The sequence below is a fragment of the Armigeres subalbatus genome, chromosome 2, assembly GCF_024139115.2.
Source record: "Armigeres subalbatus isolate Guangzhou_Male chromosome 2, GZ_Asu_2, whole genome shotgun sequence".
Classification (NCBI taxonomy): Eukaryota; Metazoa; Arthropoda; class Insecta; order Diptera; family Culicidae; genus Armigeres; species Armigeres subalbatus.
Genome location: NC_085140.1, coordinates 405,312,608 through 405,327,329, shown reverse-complemented (window position 1 = coordinate 405,327,329; position 14,722 = coordinate 405,312,608). Strand labels below are relative to the sequence as shown.

Below are 14,722 nucleotides of genomic sequence, written 5' to 3'. Positions count from 1 at the left end.
GCCTTATCGCCAATAGTAAACGGGAATTCGGCGATTTATCACAGACTGCTTCTTCTGTTACTATAACTCTATTGGTCGCAAATCAGTTATTTGAATTTGAAAAAAATAAATCAGAATTGCGTAAATAATGTAAAATCTGTTCAATAAAAATTCAACGGAAAAAAAATTTCGTTCGTTTCGTAAAATTTCGAATTTCGAATTCGGTTAGTCATTAGCCTTGCCCTAACAGTGAATGTGGAAACGGGTAGTTAAAAATTTGCACCCATATCGTTTGCCAAAGGGGCGGGGTTTATTGTGTTACTTCATTAAATACAAGAAAGCTACTATCTCTCGCGCACGCGTCATTTTGTCATTGATTATGATTATATCGGGGAGCGGTTCCATCGGTGTGGCGATGGCGTAAAATTACTGCGCAGTTTGGATAGCATGTGCTATCCAAGCATTCATCGGCAGAATCCACCACGTGGCAGCTAAATTTTCAAAAATATCAAATTAGCTTTTTTCTGGAGGTATGTTTTTCTTAGGCGACTATCTGGCGCGTATTTTTCGTTGGGACTAAAAATAAGCGGAGGAGCAGATTTTTTTTATAAGCGGTACAATATTATTGAAAATCGGCTCTTTTCAGGACCACCATTACATTCGGAAGAAAGTAAAAGACTGTACTGTGCCTTATCAAACTCAGGGCCAGTAATTTTTTTTTCGCCAGATTCTGAGTTTGGTTTAAAATGCGTAGTTATGAGACGAATAGCATGAAAAGTAATCCGAGACGAACTACAAAAAATCGATTTGCGTTTCGATTACGAATAAATCATCATCATCATCATCACCTCCGACCGTAGCGAAAAATTTTCTGCTGCACGCCACCACTGCTGCGACAGCCGTTATCGCTGGGACCGCTTCTAAGCGCCCAGGTTAGCTCTCCGTGAAATCCTGAATGAAAATGACGCGCGCACGCGAAACACGGGTCTTTTTATACACAGGGAAACGAAGCAGTGGGCCAAAATGCCTGTACCTTACATCAATGTGATGTGCATGTTGGGTATACATTGGGATTGATTAACTCTGATTTTTTACCAGGTTTGGATAGAAATAACATTTTTAATAGTATAACGTTGATAATCAATAGTATCGATGAATTTTGCAAATTGCTGGAGAGTTTCCGTATCGATTGATACAAAAATCTCGAAAATCTATTGAAAGATAAAGACGCTATTCCCGTTTGAAATCTCTTCGGTAAATTACCGTTTTACACTTTGTATCCGAGCTTTCTTCTTAAACGTAGTTTACGTCAAAAGTTTAGAAATAGGTAAACCAACCAATCACGTATATGCATCTCAAGCACAAACATCAAAATCAAGCAACTTGCGGGTTTGGATCTAATCCTCAGAAAACTTATTCCAAATGGTGCCGTCTTAGCAAAAGCTCATCGAGTGGCCGTCAGACAATAGCAGCACGAAGTGAAATTTTAACGCAAGGTTCCGACAAGCGTTTAGTTGTAGTTAGTAAGAAAATTTGCTCTTCTCAGGACCAGCATTCTCTGGTAAGAAAGGGTTGATTTTCAGAAATGGTCTGTTTCGGTGGCATCGGCGTTTGGCGTGGTAGCTTGGTTGCTGTTACTGATTCCATCCATTCAAACACATTTATTGCAACATCTCCCTCCGACGTGCGCATGTGATTCGCAGCAGAATTGATTTGATTTTGCACTTTGAAGAAATTCTTGGATTCGGATCAAACTTTCCTTGCCTAAACTAATGGTCCTGTAATGAACCGATATATTGCCAATAAAGCAACTTTTCAAGCCCTGACAGCAACAAATCAAAATCCTTTGAGTAAATTTCATTTGGCTGCTACTGACGCCATCCATTCGAACAAATTTATTGCATCAGCTCCGTCCGACGCATGTTTGTGATTGTTCTACCGAAGACCATTTTTCTGTCTTCGCAAAACGAATGAATTTTTCAGTCATTTGTTTGGGTCGTAATCGATCTGATCTTTTTGATTTTGATTTTATCCTACATGAGATCCGGCCGTTCCTCAGACCCAGCCGTTAGATTCGTGCAGATGTCCATTCTCGGACTCGAGTGCTCCATTTCGTGTCGCCGACTGGACGTTGAAGTTTTTGTTGTAGCCGTAAGTCGTTCATTCTCTCACACAGTTCTCAACTCCTGAGAAAGAACAACAACAGAGCTCGTACAAACCAATCCTCGTCATGTGCGCTGTAGTTGCATGATCTTACTTACTTACTTACTAGCTCATCAGTTTTGCATGGAAGGCAACTCTTCCGTTTTATTCTTGAGAACGCTTCATACTCGCCCGCTGTGTCTGTTATGGATCGGGAGTAGAATTGAATTTTCGTTGTAAGTCTTGTAGTTTATAAAATTCAGGCGCAAATTCCCTGCTTACACCATCCTATGTAGCTCATCGCCAATGGAAACAGCAGCTGGCTCCCCTTAGTCCCCTTGAATGGGTCGTTTATAATGTTCAACATTATCGACATAAAGGTTGAATTCTTCCTACATTGCCAAATTCGTCACTGATCGAGCTTTCGGTGTCACTAAATGATTCCTGAAGTGTCTTTCTTTGGTGTCTATGACATCGACCCGGTTCTTCGTTCCTTTATAGAATGCTTTATCAGCTCTTGAATCGGAATCTTCGAATCGACGTTATTAGCAAATTAGCACAAAACAGATAGACATCATAGAACAAACTGCAAATTTCAAAGTAGGCTCTTTGTGTATCAACAATCGACGAACGGCACTCCCGTATATCCAGGGCGACAGAACGAGAAAGCAAAGCATGCAATGCTGCTCTGTCTTATGTGCGTTGTTCAGTAAAGCTTGACTTCCACCGCTAGGTTCGCTAGCGTTCCAAAATGATCTAAGGACCACATTTCACGGCAAACATGCCTATATGTTATGTGAAATTAGTTCAATGACACCATAGCGATATTTCTCAACCTTCGTCTAAAGAATTGCTTATTACAACTATTACCAATAATTCACAGATCGATTACTGCACATTGAAATTTGTCCATTCAAACTGTTTTATGATCGAAGACTAATATAATGTCATTAGGAAAGGAACCAATTCTCGGAACAAGAACTCTCAATCTTACGGAACTCGCACCGTTATAGAAAGTACAACACCTTCAAAACAAGCACGCTTGTCATCCACAAGAGCGACGGTACTGCATGAGTGATCAAGGACCACCATTCCGTACGGTTAGTTCTAAAATCCTAAAGAGACAGTTAATAATAAACTGGAGAATCTCGGATCTAGTGACGAGCTCAAACTATCCTATATCAGATTATTATCTTTACTCGTGTAAAGATCGAATGGAAAAGCACCATGAAAAATGCTTTAGAATACATCTTCTCTTGATTTATACTAATCGAAGTCAAGCCTAACCCGAAAATGTACTAAAATGGCTCGGCTGGAGTTAAGGAAGGCGTTACCTACAGGATTTAGGTATCGATAATTCTCTTCTCAGTCATCAGATTATCATTTTTCAGTTCAGTTTGTTGAGAGGGGAAAAATGACGCCTCTCCACTCCATGTTGCATCATTAAAGAAACAATAAAATATCCAAACCAAAAGCAGACCATTGCATTGGGAGCAAACAAAAAGGTGTAACTATTCTGGAACGAAAAATAATTGGCTACCATCGGAATGCTTTTAAGCACTGTGGTAGAATCAATTTTGCTCCCTCTTCCAACGTACCTTGAAGGCTCATAAGCTCTGACGATTGTAATAGTTCCTCCCATCATTACCCTTTGTTCTACGAAAATACCATGTCCGAATGTCTTACTCACATCGGTTGCCCCATTACCGTAAAGAAGCTTAAAAACCATTCCGAGCAAAATCGAACCGGCTTACTCCATCTCGACATGGGCCAATTCCAATGTTCTTCGCCACACATCGACTCTAACTGGCATCGTTTCCAAGTTTTGGAATCGTTTCTCCAATCTACCGATTTCATTACCATTCCAAGCTATTTCGGCGTACAGCTTCGTCTGTCTCGCGTGGCAATTGTGGAAACAATAGTCCAGGAACGACATAGTCTGTGTCTCATCGTGTTCCAAATCTCAACTTTTCTGACACACACTTCTTTCCGTTTGGGCAGAGTGTAATCAAAGTGCATTGCACAATCAAAGACCAGTTGCCCGTTGAATTCGGTCCAAACCAGGAATCGGAAACAATGCGTGTTTGTCCATCCAACTACCATCCTGGGATGGAACGGGGCGCAAGGAAGGGTACAAAACGTCGTCGAAGTTCTTGTTCCACCTCGATGCGATGCAATGTTAGTGTGGTCATCAAATATCTGACCGTAAAATGGAATTACATCGATAATCTAATGGTCAAAGTCCCATAAAAGTTATTTTTATTGCCTTCACTGGCCTTTCGATTTGGAAAGTTTTCCAAATGGGAGCGGCGATGGGTAGAGAAACGATGAGGTGAGAGAAAATGAGGAATGGAGACCGGATGCCAAAGGGGAGACTATTTTCCCACACTTGAGCCGACCGGCCGAGTGCAATGCCATGTGTGAGTGTGGCACCCAGGGTCGCACCTAATGACTAAAGAGAGGGATAACAATGCGTTTCTGTGAATCTCCAGAACGCTCATCAGCGTCCAGAAAAGTTCTTTCAAAAATATCCAAACATAATCAAATCTTCTCGGCCCTACAGTTCTTTCGAAAATATCACTTTCTAGTCGAAACCTCTCGACTAGTTTGCGGTCCCCTTAGATTAGTAACTCGGCCCTGGCACAACTAGAGATGCCAGAGATTCGAATGTCCCCGTTTTATGAGAGGCCATCTACGGAACGGAACCGAGAGTGCTCTTGGCTTGAGTTTGCTGAAATTCGATTCGAGAACGTGAAAAACGATTCTATCGGGCTGGATGGATTCCGCGGCGCGGCATTAGTGTAGGTCAGTGTCGGTTCGGCGGGAGCGGTTGTGTGCTTGTGGGTGCTTGAATCGGTTGCAGCACAGCATAAAACAATTTAATGCTAGAAATCAAAACCGCAAGCCATACACCCAGTGGGAATGGATACAAACAGTTTGATTTCATCGAAATGGATCCGATCGATTCTAGAGGAGAAATAAAGATGGTTCTATGAAGCAGTAACGCTTGGGGCAAAGATCGATTTTTCGATGTGGAGCATTCGATACGGCGGCTATGGGCACATTTACGCACAGAGGCAGTAGTCGCCCGGTCGAGGGATGTGGTTAATATGTCTGAGAGAGAGACAGAAGCGCTTTATGTTTGCGATTTCAGACAGGAACCATCAACCGATGTAATTATCGCATCGCTAGTGGTGTAATGGGATATTCATGCACGCCGGTTGACTGCTGTCTGGTTTACACGCTCACTGAACGGTGAGGTTCAAGAGGTTATTCATTGCGGTATTTGAATACAGGACTATTGAATGCGAGCATTCCACTTGGATTGAGTGATATGTTGAAGTGGTTTTGATACATTTTTCTACATGAACGAATATGAGAGCATTGATTTAATAAGGATGTGTAATACATCAAACCATTTCGTGTTCACAATGGTCTTGTTTGTAGTTAGTTGAACCGTTCGATGAGCACCACATACAGGCAATTGAAAGGAAAGTTCCGAGCGGCGTATTTTAAATCAGCAATTAACCTCACGAATATGCTGAAATTAATTACTCCCTTAATTAAACCCGACTTAGGAAAGCTAAACCAGCATAATTGGAAATAGGAAACTGAAGCCAGGAAGTTCGAAGGAAAGCTACCTTGCACAGGAACATCGACGGCAGCTGTCATAAGTTGCTCGCACCTAATTGTATAAATGAAGTACCTATCTGGTTATCATCCACCAGTTAGCAAACGACTTGAGTTGGGTTTCTCCGCAAGACCAGCAGCATTGACTATCGCACACACGTGTGGGATCATCACGATTCGCACTCGCCGCATCAATCTGGCGAAACGAGTGAGATGCTCAATTTCAGACAACCTTCCTTAGACCAAACCAAACATGAGTAGGGTACGGAAATTGTACATTCATGTTGAATCTAAAATGGAAGGAAAATCTTCTTGGAAGTCACACCGATGGGTTTATACATGAGAGGGAAGAGTTGGTTCTTTGGGAGTTAGGGAACAATGGGGCAAATATCTCATTCTATGTTTCATGCATTATGTCGAGATCGAGACCATCACAGGTTTGGTACGATTGAGTTCTCGCATGAGCACATTCAGAAATCAATGTTCCATTAGAGCGTTTACCCCATTGTACTTTTTTCACCTTTCAAGCTCACCCATCTGTGCATCAAAATTGGGTTTCCAAGGTGCGCCAGCGTCAATATTTAACGGAGCACAACGCTTCCACGATGTACTTATACATATTTCATTAAGTAACTTACATTTGTGTGTTTTTGCACCTTATTATTGGCACCCCTGAAGAAAAGCAATATAAGTTTTCTGCCGAGGTTAACCAAAATCAGCAGAATTCACAAAAGAAAGAACATAAATTCTCAACGTTGTGTTAAATATCTTTTAATTTCGAATCGCTTACCTTTTCCCAAAGGTACCGGGCAAAAGGTTACACCCTCACCAGCTAAAGCACTTATTTTGGATCCTTGGGTACGATTATTGATGTATGCTTTGGTGGAAAGCAACTGTAGTCATACGGGTATGTAGTTTAGAGAAGTAAATAATTTTGAAGATATGACAAAATCCACGAATGAGAAGCTGAGACGAATTGGTGGTGATCGGTTCAAACCTAATCGAATTGATAATTGCAACATGCAATAAAATTTCAGCCTTACCAATGATGCAACCCCATGAAGACAACTACATGTCATGGAATAACTTTTCAAATAACCCTACTCACAGAGCGCGATTTGTTTGCCAGATATCGAATAGATTTTGACAGATGCCCCGAGAGCACCCGCGATTCTCATGTCTTGACGTAAACTCCGTCTAAGGCGAAGGCTTGGATACAGGGTGTAGAATGAAAATTTCAACATTCGGGACCGTCACAAAATTATGTAAGATTTGGAACGTTCTTCTTTCGACAAATTGTTGAGATTTATATGTCAATCGATATAAACAGGCGCGGAACAGACAAAACTCGATTTTCCGGAGGAAAAAGCGTCAGCAGGAGATCGAGACCGTGAAGAGACGGAGCAACTGTACCGCGCTAATAACACACGAAAGTTCTATGAGAAGTTGAACCGTTCACGTAAGGGCCACGTGCCACAGCCGTGTGTGAGGACATAAACGGGAGCCTTCTTACGAACGAGCGTGAAGTGATCCAAAGGTAGCGGCAGCACTACGAAGAGCACCTGAATGGCGATGTGGCAGACGAAGATGGTGGTATGGTGAGTGACCTGGGGGAACGCGCGCAGGACATAATTCTACCGGCTCCGGATCTCCAGGAAATCCAGGAGGAGATTAGCCGGCTGAAGAACAACAATGCCCCTGGGGTTGACCAACTACCAGGAGAGCTATTTAAATACGGTGGTGAGGCACTGACTAGAGCGCTGTACTGGGTCATTAGCAAGATTTGGGAGGAGGAAGTTTTGCCGCAGGAGTGGATGGAAGGTGTCGTGTGTCCCATCTACAAAAAGGGCGATAAGCTGGATTGTAGCAACTACCGCGCAATCACTTTGCTGAACGCCGCCTACAAGGTACTCTCCCAAATTTTATGCCGTCGACTAGCACCAATTGCAAAGGGAGTTCGTGGGGCAGTACCAGGCGGGTTTTATGGGCGAACGCTCCACCACGGACCAGGTGTTCGCCATTCGCCAAGTACTGCAGAAATGCCGCGAATACAACGTGCCCACACATCATTTTTTTTTTTTTTATCTTTATGAAGGAGACTTTCAGCCCTAGGCTGGCTCATCTCCGAGCTACACTGTAAAGTGAATTCATGCCAAGGATGAAATTTTCACATTTACAATATATAATTCAAATTCAATTTAATGCATTATTTTTTTCTCGATCTGGTGTTGTACGTTTTCCAGTCCGATTCATTCTGCTCTCTGCTATTGCTCGTATCGTACACGTCATCCCCACACGATCTCTTCGGGATATTATCGTCTCGCGTATCGCTTGCTGTTTCCGATGCGGCTGGCAATCGCCTTTTCGCGCTGGCTGCAGTAGTGCCGGGCCCAAATAGTATGTTGTCGTCGTCGTCACTTTCGTCGTCGTCGTTTTCGCTTTCGATTGTTTCCGTTTGCACTGACAGAGGGTCGGTAGTGGTGTGCTTGGATGAGTTTGATGGCATTGTTGATGTGCGTTCTGCAGCCGCCACTGGGCACTTTGGTTGCGGCTGATTGTTTGGTTTTTGACCAGTAACTAGCGTCGGTTCGTTTTCGATAACGATGCGTGAAGGTATTGGTTTTTCTACCATCATCCGCACTACTCTCACACCGTTCAGCACTCCCGGGAAGAAGTTTTTCCACGTCTCATTTTGTATGGAGATTATTTTACCGTATTGCTTCAGATGGTTGGAGATGGTGGTGTTCGGCATGCGTGGCGAAAGGTCGTGTAGTTTTATTGTAGTAGTTGGAACATCGACGTACACTGGTACGTGATAGAATACTCCCAGGTGAAGGAAAGAGTGTTTCAGGTGGTTTTGCTTTTGTAGCCGTGGAGCTACACCTGCATCGTTCATCTCGATAAACACGCAGTTGTTGAGATTGTGCAGCTGAATACTCTTAACATCAGCCATGTCAAGTTTGATGGACTCCTCCAGGAACTTCTTTACCTGCTCTAAAGGGGGTCGTTTTGGGAGAACACTAAAGTCCACAACCAGCGTGTTCTTTCTATGCGACATTTTCGCCGAGTGGATTCGTCACAAGAGCCGAAGAACTGTGTTCACTGAACGACTGTGCGGAAAAACGTCTGTTACGCGCGAGAAGCAATTGCCAACTGGCCCCACACATCATCTATTCACCGACTTCAAAGCCGCATATGATACAATCAATCGGGACCAGCTATGGCAGCTAATGAACGAAAACGGATTTCCAGATAAACTGATACGGTTGATCAAGGCGACGATGGATCGGGTGATGTGCGTAGTTCGAGTTTCAGGGGCATTCTCAAGTCCCTTCGAAACCCGTAGAGGGTTACGGCAAGGTGATGGTCTTTCGTGTCTGCTATTCAACATCGCTTTGGAGGGAGTAATACGAAAAGCATTTTTCTTAAAGTCCGTCCAGCTATTTGGCTTCGCCGACGACATTGATTTTATGGCACGTAACTTTGAGAAGATGGAGGAAGCCTGTATCAGACTAATGAGGGAAGCTAAGGGTATCGGACTAGTCATCAACACGTCGAAGACGAAGTACATCATAGGAAGTGGTTCAAGAGAAGACAATGTGAGCCACCCACCACGAGTTTTTATTGGTGGACGAAATCGAGGTGGTTGAAGAATTCGTGTACTTGGGCTCACTGGTGACCTCCGAAAATGATACCAGCAGAGAAATCTGGAGACGCATAGTGGCTGGAAATCGTACGTACTTTGGACTCCACAAGACGCTCCGATGGAGTAAAGTTCGCCGCTGTACCAAACTGACAATCTACAAAACGCTCATTAGACCGGTAGTCCTCTACGGACACGAGACCTGGACGATGCTCGTAGAGGTCCAACGCGCACTGGGAGTTTTTGAAAGGAAAGTGCTACGTACTATCTATGGTGGGGTGCAGATGGCGTACAGTACGTGGACGAGGCGAATGAACCACGAGTTCCATGAGCTGCTGGGAGAACCATCCATCGTTCACACCGCGAAAATGGAACGACTGCGGTGGGTCGGGCACGTAGCCAGAATGTCGAACAGTAACCCGGTGAAAATGATTCTCGACAACGATTCGACGGGCACAAGAGGTGCGCAGCGGGCAAGATGGATCGATCAGGTGGAAGATGATTTGCGGACCCTCCATAGACTGCGTGGTTGGCGACGTGTAGCCATGGACCAAGCCGAATGGAGAAGACTCTTATGTACCGCACAGGCCACTCCGGCCTTAGTCTGGATAAATAATAATAATAATGATCTAAAACATTTCCATTACCGTCACGTTTTGACTCAAATTTCGAACACTGACGTTTTAGCGCCCTAAAACTTAAATTTCTTTTGGTTTTAGTTACGGATCACAAACGAATTGGAGTGTTCGGAATTTGAGTCAAAACAGTACCAACCTAAAACTGTGTTCAATCAGAAGCAAATAAACCTAATGAATTGTTGCGAAAGAAGATCGAGTAGGGCAAACGATCCTATAGTTGCGGTAGCACAGTCGACTCTCTACATCTCGATATTCTATATCTCGATATCTTTCCATTTGTCGATGGTTTTCTCGGTCCCTTCGATCTACATACATTTGGGCTTTCTATATCTCGATAACCTCCCTATCTCGATATCTCTTTATCTCGATGTGTAATATTTTGTTCAGAATTCTATCTCCCTATGTCGATATATTCAGATTTCTAGACTACTAGACCATCTTTGGACAACAACAAACGCATCAAAAACAAGAGACGACATTTGTTTTGTTGTCGTTGTTCATAGCAACGAGCTTTTTTCGATCTAGTACCCATTTCAATTCCATTCCTCGATCTCTCCTTATCTCGATGGTCAATATCGAGATGTGGAGAGGCGACTGTAAATGTATGCCTGTACTCCTATAGTTGCGGTATTGTTCCTATAGTTGCGAGTCCCATAAGAAAGCAATGGAATTCGCAACTATAGGAACGCAATTTAAAAAATACCGTTACTATTGGAACAGTGTACCAACAATTGAAGTTATTATTTTAGGACGGAAAACATGAAATACATGCAACGGAAGCATTTTCCAATAAAATAGACAAGTAAAGATTTTTAATGTCTATCCAAGGCAAGTGGAATGAGCTTTTAAATAATTCTGGGCAAATGAATAGTGTTGGAACGTGCTTAGTTCATCCACTATTGGATCATTTACCCTAGCTCCGCTTCAGTGTTTTAGTTGGAGAAATCGCCTGAAGATCATTCCGTTTGTTTTACTGTGTCGTTACGTGTTGCCTACGTCGATCATTCGCTTGGCTTCGCAGAATTTCTGCCTGGATTTGTTAGCGTTTGAGAGTTCGAAGGGTGAGTGAAATCAATTGGGAAGTGGCCAAGTTGATGAAAACACTTGGCGCAAAGCGTAATTTAGGTTCCAGTCAGCGACCCTTCGAGTGACCCCTGCGGAGAGAAGTCGAGAGACCAACACGACCGGTGGTCTTCTGGATATCGGAAGTAGCGCTCGAGCTACCGGTTATAAATAAACCTCGAGCTGAAGCTACGAACAATTACAATAAAAAAAATCGTGTTCCTCGGGCACGCTTAATTTTTGATACAGATTTCAAGGAGCGATGGAGGAGTGGCAGTCGGCCCGGCAACGGCAAGTTAAAGATTTCCTTTTCGGGAACTCTAAAAAAATATATTTTGAGGTTTAGTTCCTACTTTATTCACTGATCACTTAAGACTAATTTAAATTTACAAATGGATCTTAAGCTATGAGGAAAGTTCCTAATCTTACTATGGATCCATGGAAACTATGCGGGTGTTTATGCTGAGCGATAGCGATGGTCGTTTCTGCGATTCCGCAATGGGGGTGGTCTAGTGACATCATATCGATGATCGGCGTGTGAAGATTGAAAGTGGAAAGGTTTAGGCGTCTAGCGTTAAGTGCAGTTCCAGGAGTTTGATGATCTAAACCAGTCGTACGTGCTTGGATCGGTCTGTTGCTAACTGGCATTCAAGTAAAAAATATCGCTGATCCGAGAAGAAATCTTAGCAAAGTACAACACACGCTTGGTGACGTCAGAATGATCAATAGGAACAATATTCTTACGCTGTCCAATGTCTACCTTGCGGTCGTATCTTGCACACATCCATTCTGATTTTTCTTTATTGGATAGACATCAACTATCTCGGGTGCGCGTTGTTTTGTTTTAGATTTCGCGGAGTTAGACGGTGATTGTACGGTGTTTGTTGGCGTTGCTAAATTTGGTGTTATAATAGCGCGGGTGGCACTCCGGCAGCCTTCTTCTTCTTCAATGGCTCTACATTCCAACGGGAACTTGGCCTGCTTTCCAACTTAGTTTTCTTTTAGCATTTTCTCAGCTATCAATTGAAAGCTTCTTATGCGCACGCCATTTCATGAGTATGTATCTTGTGTGGCAAGTACGATGGGTAGTATCCATTGGATACACTATGCCCAGAGTGTCGAGAATGTTTCCCACCCGAAAACATCCTAGCCCGGACCGAGAATCGAACTCGACATCTTTGGATTGGCAATCCTACGCCTTTGCTTGCAAGGCTACTGGAGGCTACTGGCACTCCGGCAGTATTTAATTTAATTTGATTTTTCATTTTTTTTTTTTTTTTGCCTTTCTCGTACAACTTTTTTTTTTATCATCGAGTGGGTGGCCAGCAGCAGTAGCACTGAAATTTTCTCGAATGATTTGGACTATCAATTGGTTTTGTGATTGCGATTGGAACGACGTATTATTGGAAATAAATCTTTATAATTTCAGAATCACAATGTTATAGAAGAGAAGGTTTAACCGAGACTAATTTTCTTCAAGATGCAAATCATAATCGCTTGGCGACAGCAGAAAATGAATCTCAAGCACGCGTCGAAAGGAGACGCTTCAATAATTTATTCGCATGGATGCATGGGATTCCCGATTCCCGGGATATGAACATTAGTTTCCCGAGTTTCCCGGAAATGTTTTAACGGATTTTTTATTTGTTACAAATGTTGGTCTTATTAACTAAATCTACTGTACTGATTCATTGTATTTGCTCTTCGTTCTCTTAATAAAACTTCGTTTTCAAAATTGATGAAAGAAATGTTTTCTTCCAATACACAAACCAAAATCCTTTTCATGTCCCTATATCCACATATTGATAAGAAATGAAGTCATGCATAAGTGAAGTTGCGTTTAGGTAGAGTCGGAATAAAGCAATAGTGCTTGCGCAGAGCGACATGTTTCCAATATCACAGATCTTTGACTACTATATCGATAAGGAATACGTCATACCTCAGAAGGCTACTTCTAAAAGGATCTATCAAAAGATAGGAATACTTAAATTTTATGCAACAACATGGAGATAAAGTATACGGCATACTAGAATAATTTTGTAGTTCATCCTAATAAAAACAAAGGAAAGACTAAGTTATATGCAACATAATTTGGCAAGTTTCTTACTTTTGTAATGTATTTCAACATTGAGCACACAGCAGCAAAATCTAGTTCAAAACAGTTATATATAAGGCGAAATAATGTGAGTTCCAAAATTTATTTTTGATAATAATTTTAAACACATTTCTGTCGATTTATTTCCCGGGATCCCGATTTTGTTTCCCGAATTTCGATTTTATTTTCCCGTTTCCGGGGAAAATTTGAAGCCCTAGTTCTTATTACCATCACAATTATAAACCATATCGCTTATCTTTGTAACACTTGATTTACATGTACGAATTAATGTGTAGAATTCTTGCGAATAATAAAAATTTCCGGCTTCTGTTTTATTCAAACTCCGGACTGCAGCTTACATTGGATTCATATTTCGGACAAAACGTTTCAAATTCGAACAACAAATTACACAATATTAAGAATAAATTCCACTCCTCCAAATATTTCGTCGCATTGAGTTAACATGGATTACTAGAATGAAACTATCCTAAATAAATTTTATGCTACGTTAAGATAAGGCAAGTGAATTGAACAAGTCGCTCAAATTGAACGCGAATTGAACATTTAAACACCTTGTTGAACATGTTCAACTTTTTGGCAAGTCAATTGAATTAAACTGAGTTGTTCAGTTCGCTTGCCCTATCAAAAAGTAGCATAAAACTCTGAGCCCTTTCGATTCAGCTGGGTGAAACATTTCAACGAAATATTTCTGAAAACCTCCCATACATATTGGAGTGTCTGAAGTTTGAGTAACGCGCAATTTCAAACTTCGGACGCTTAAGCACTTTCTGATATATAACCAGGCTGTTAACACACGTTTTAGGTTACACCGGTAAAATCACCATTGTAATGATGAAGTATAGCTTTCATTTTTAAACTCCGTGTTTAATATGTGCGAGTTATAGCGTAGAATGTTTGCAATTTATAAAGATTTCCGGCTTCTGTTTGATTCAAATTTCGGACAGCAGCTGCATTGGATTCATATTTCGGACACAACGATTAAAATTTCGGACACCTGATTACACAGTACCGAGAAAAATAATTGCAAATAACTGTAACTGTATGGCGCAGGCTGTCTATTAATTACATCGTCACAATAAATAAATATGCATAATATGGATAGAACTTTACTAAAATCAGCCAGAACCATGAGAACCATGAGCAATTATATTACTCAAATGTCCAGCGAAAATAGAGGAATAATAATATATTAAATTAGCAATGATTTGTCATGAATTCAAGAATTTCATAGATTAACGACTTTTAGAGGAAACAGTGTTTTATGCACTTAAAAGCTCGAAAATCACTTTAACATGGTCAAAACATGAACGAAACGAATCGCATTGTTCACAAGACTTGTAGAGCACAACTAAAGCTTCCGTATAGAGGTAGTTACGATAGTTTTCGGAATTTATATCTCTCGTTAGATTTTTTTCAAAATTGAAAATAACCCAAAAACACTAAATCGACTTGAGCCACCTCAAAATTTTATCCGAATTAGCTGAAAATTTGACAGGAGCCTTATTTTAGCAT

The 14,722-nt window shown here is 41.7% G+C and overlaps 2 protein-coding genes across 2 annotated transcripts in view; both read right to left on the bottom strand.

Annotated features, from left to right (window-relative positions):
• The window catches only part of LOC134213335 (neural-cadherin-like), a 1,323,925-nt gene that overhangs the window by 1,002,112 nt on the left and 307,091 nt on the right, over positions 1 to 14,722 (bottom strand). The window lies entirely within an intron of this gene.
• Positions 7,958 to 8,869, bottom strand: LOC134210257 (uncharacterized). The gene has a single exon (XM_062686300.1). The coding sequence runs from the start codon at positions 8,807 to 8,809 to the stop codon at positions 7,958 to 7,960; it is 852 nt and encodes a 283-aa protein (XP_062542284.1). The 5' UTR covers positions 8,810 to 8,869.

Bases quoted from the DNA above. Each gene is read 5' to 3' on its own strand.
- LOC134210257 (XM_062686300.1), bottom strand. From the start codon at position 8,809: ATGTCGCATAGAAAGAACACGCTGGTTGTGGACTTTAGTGTTCTCCCA.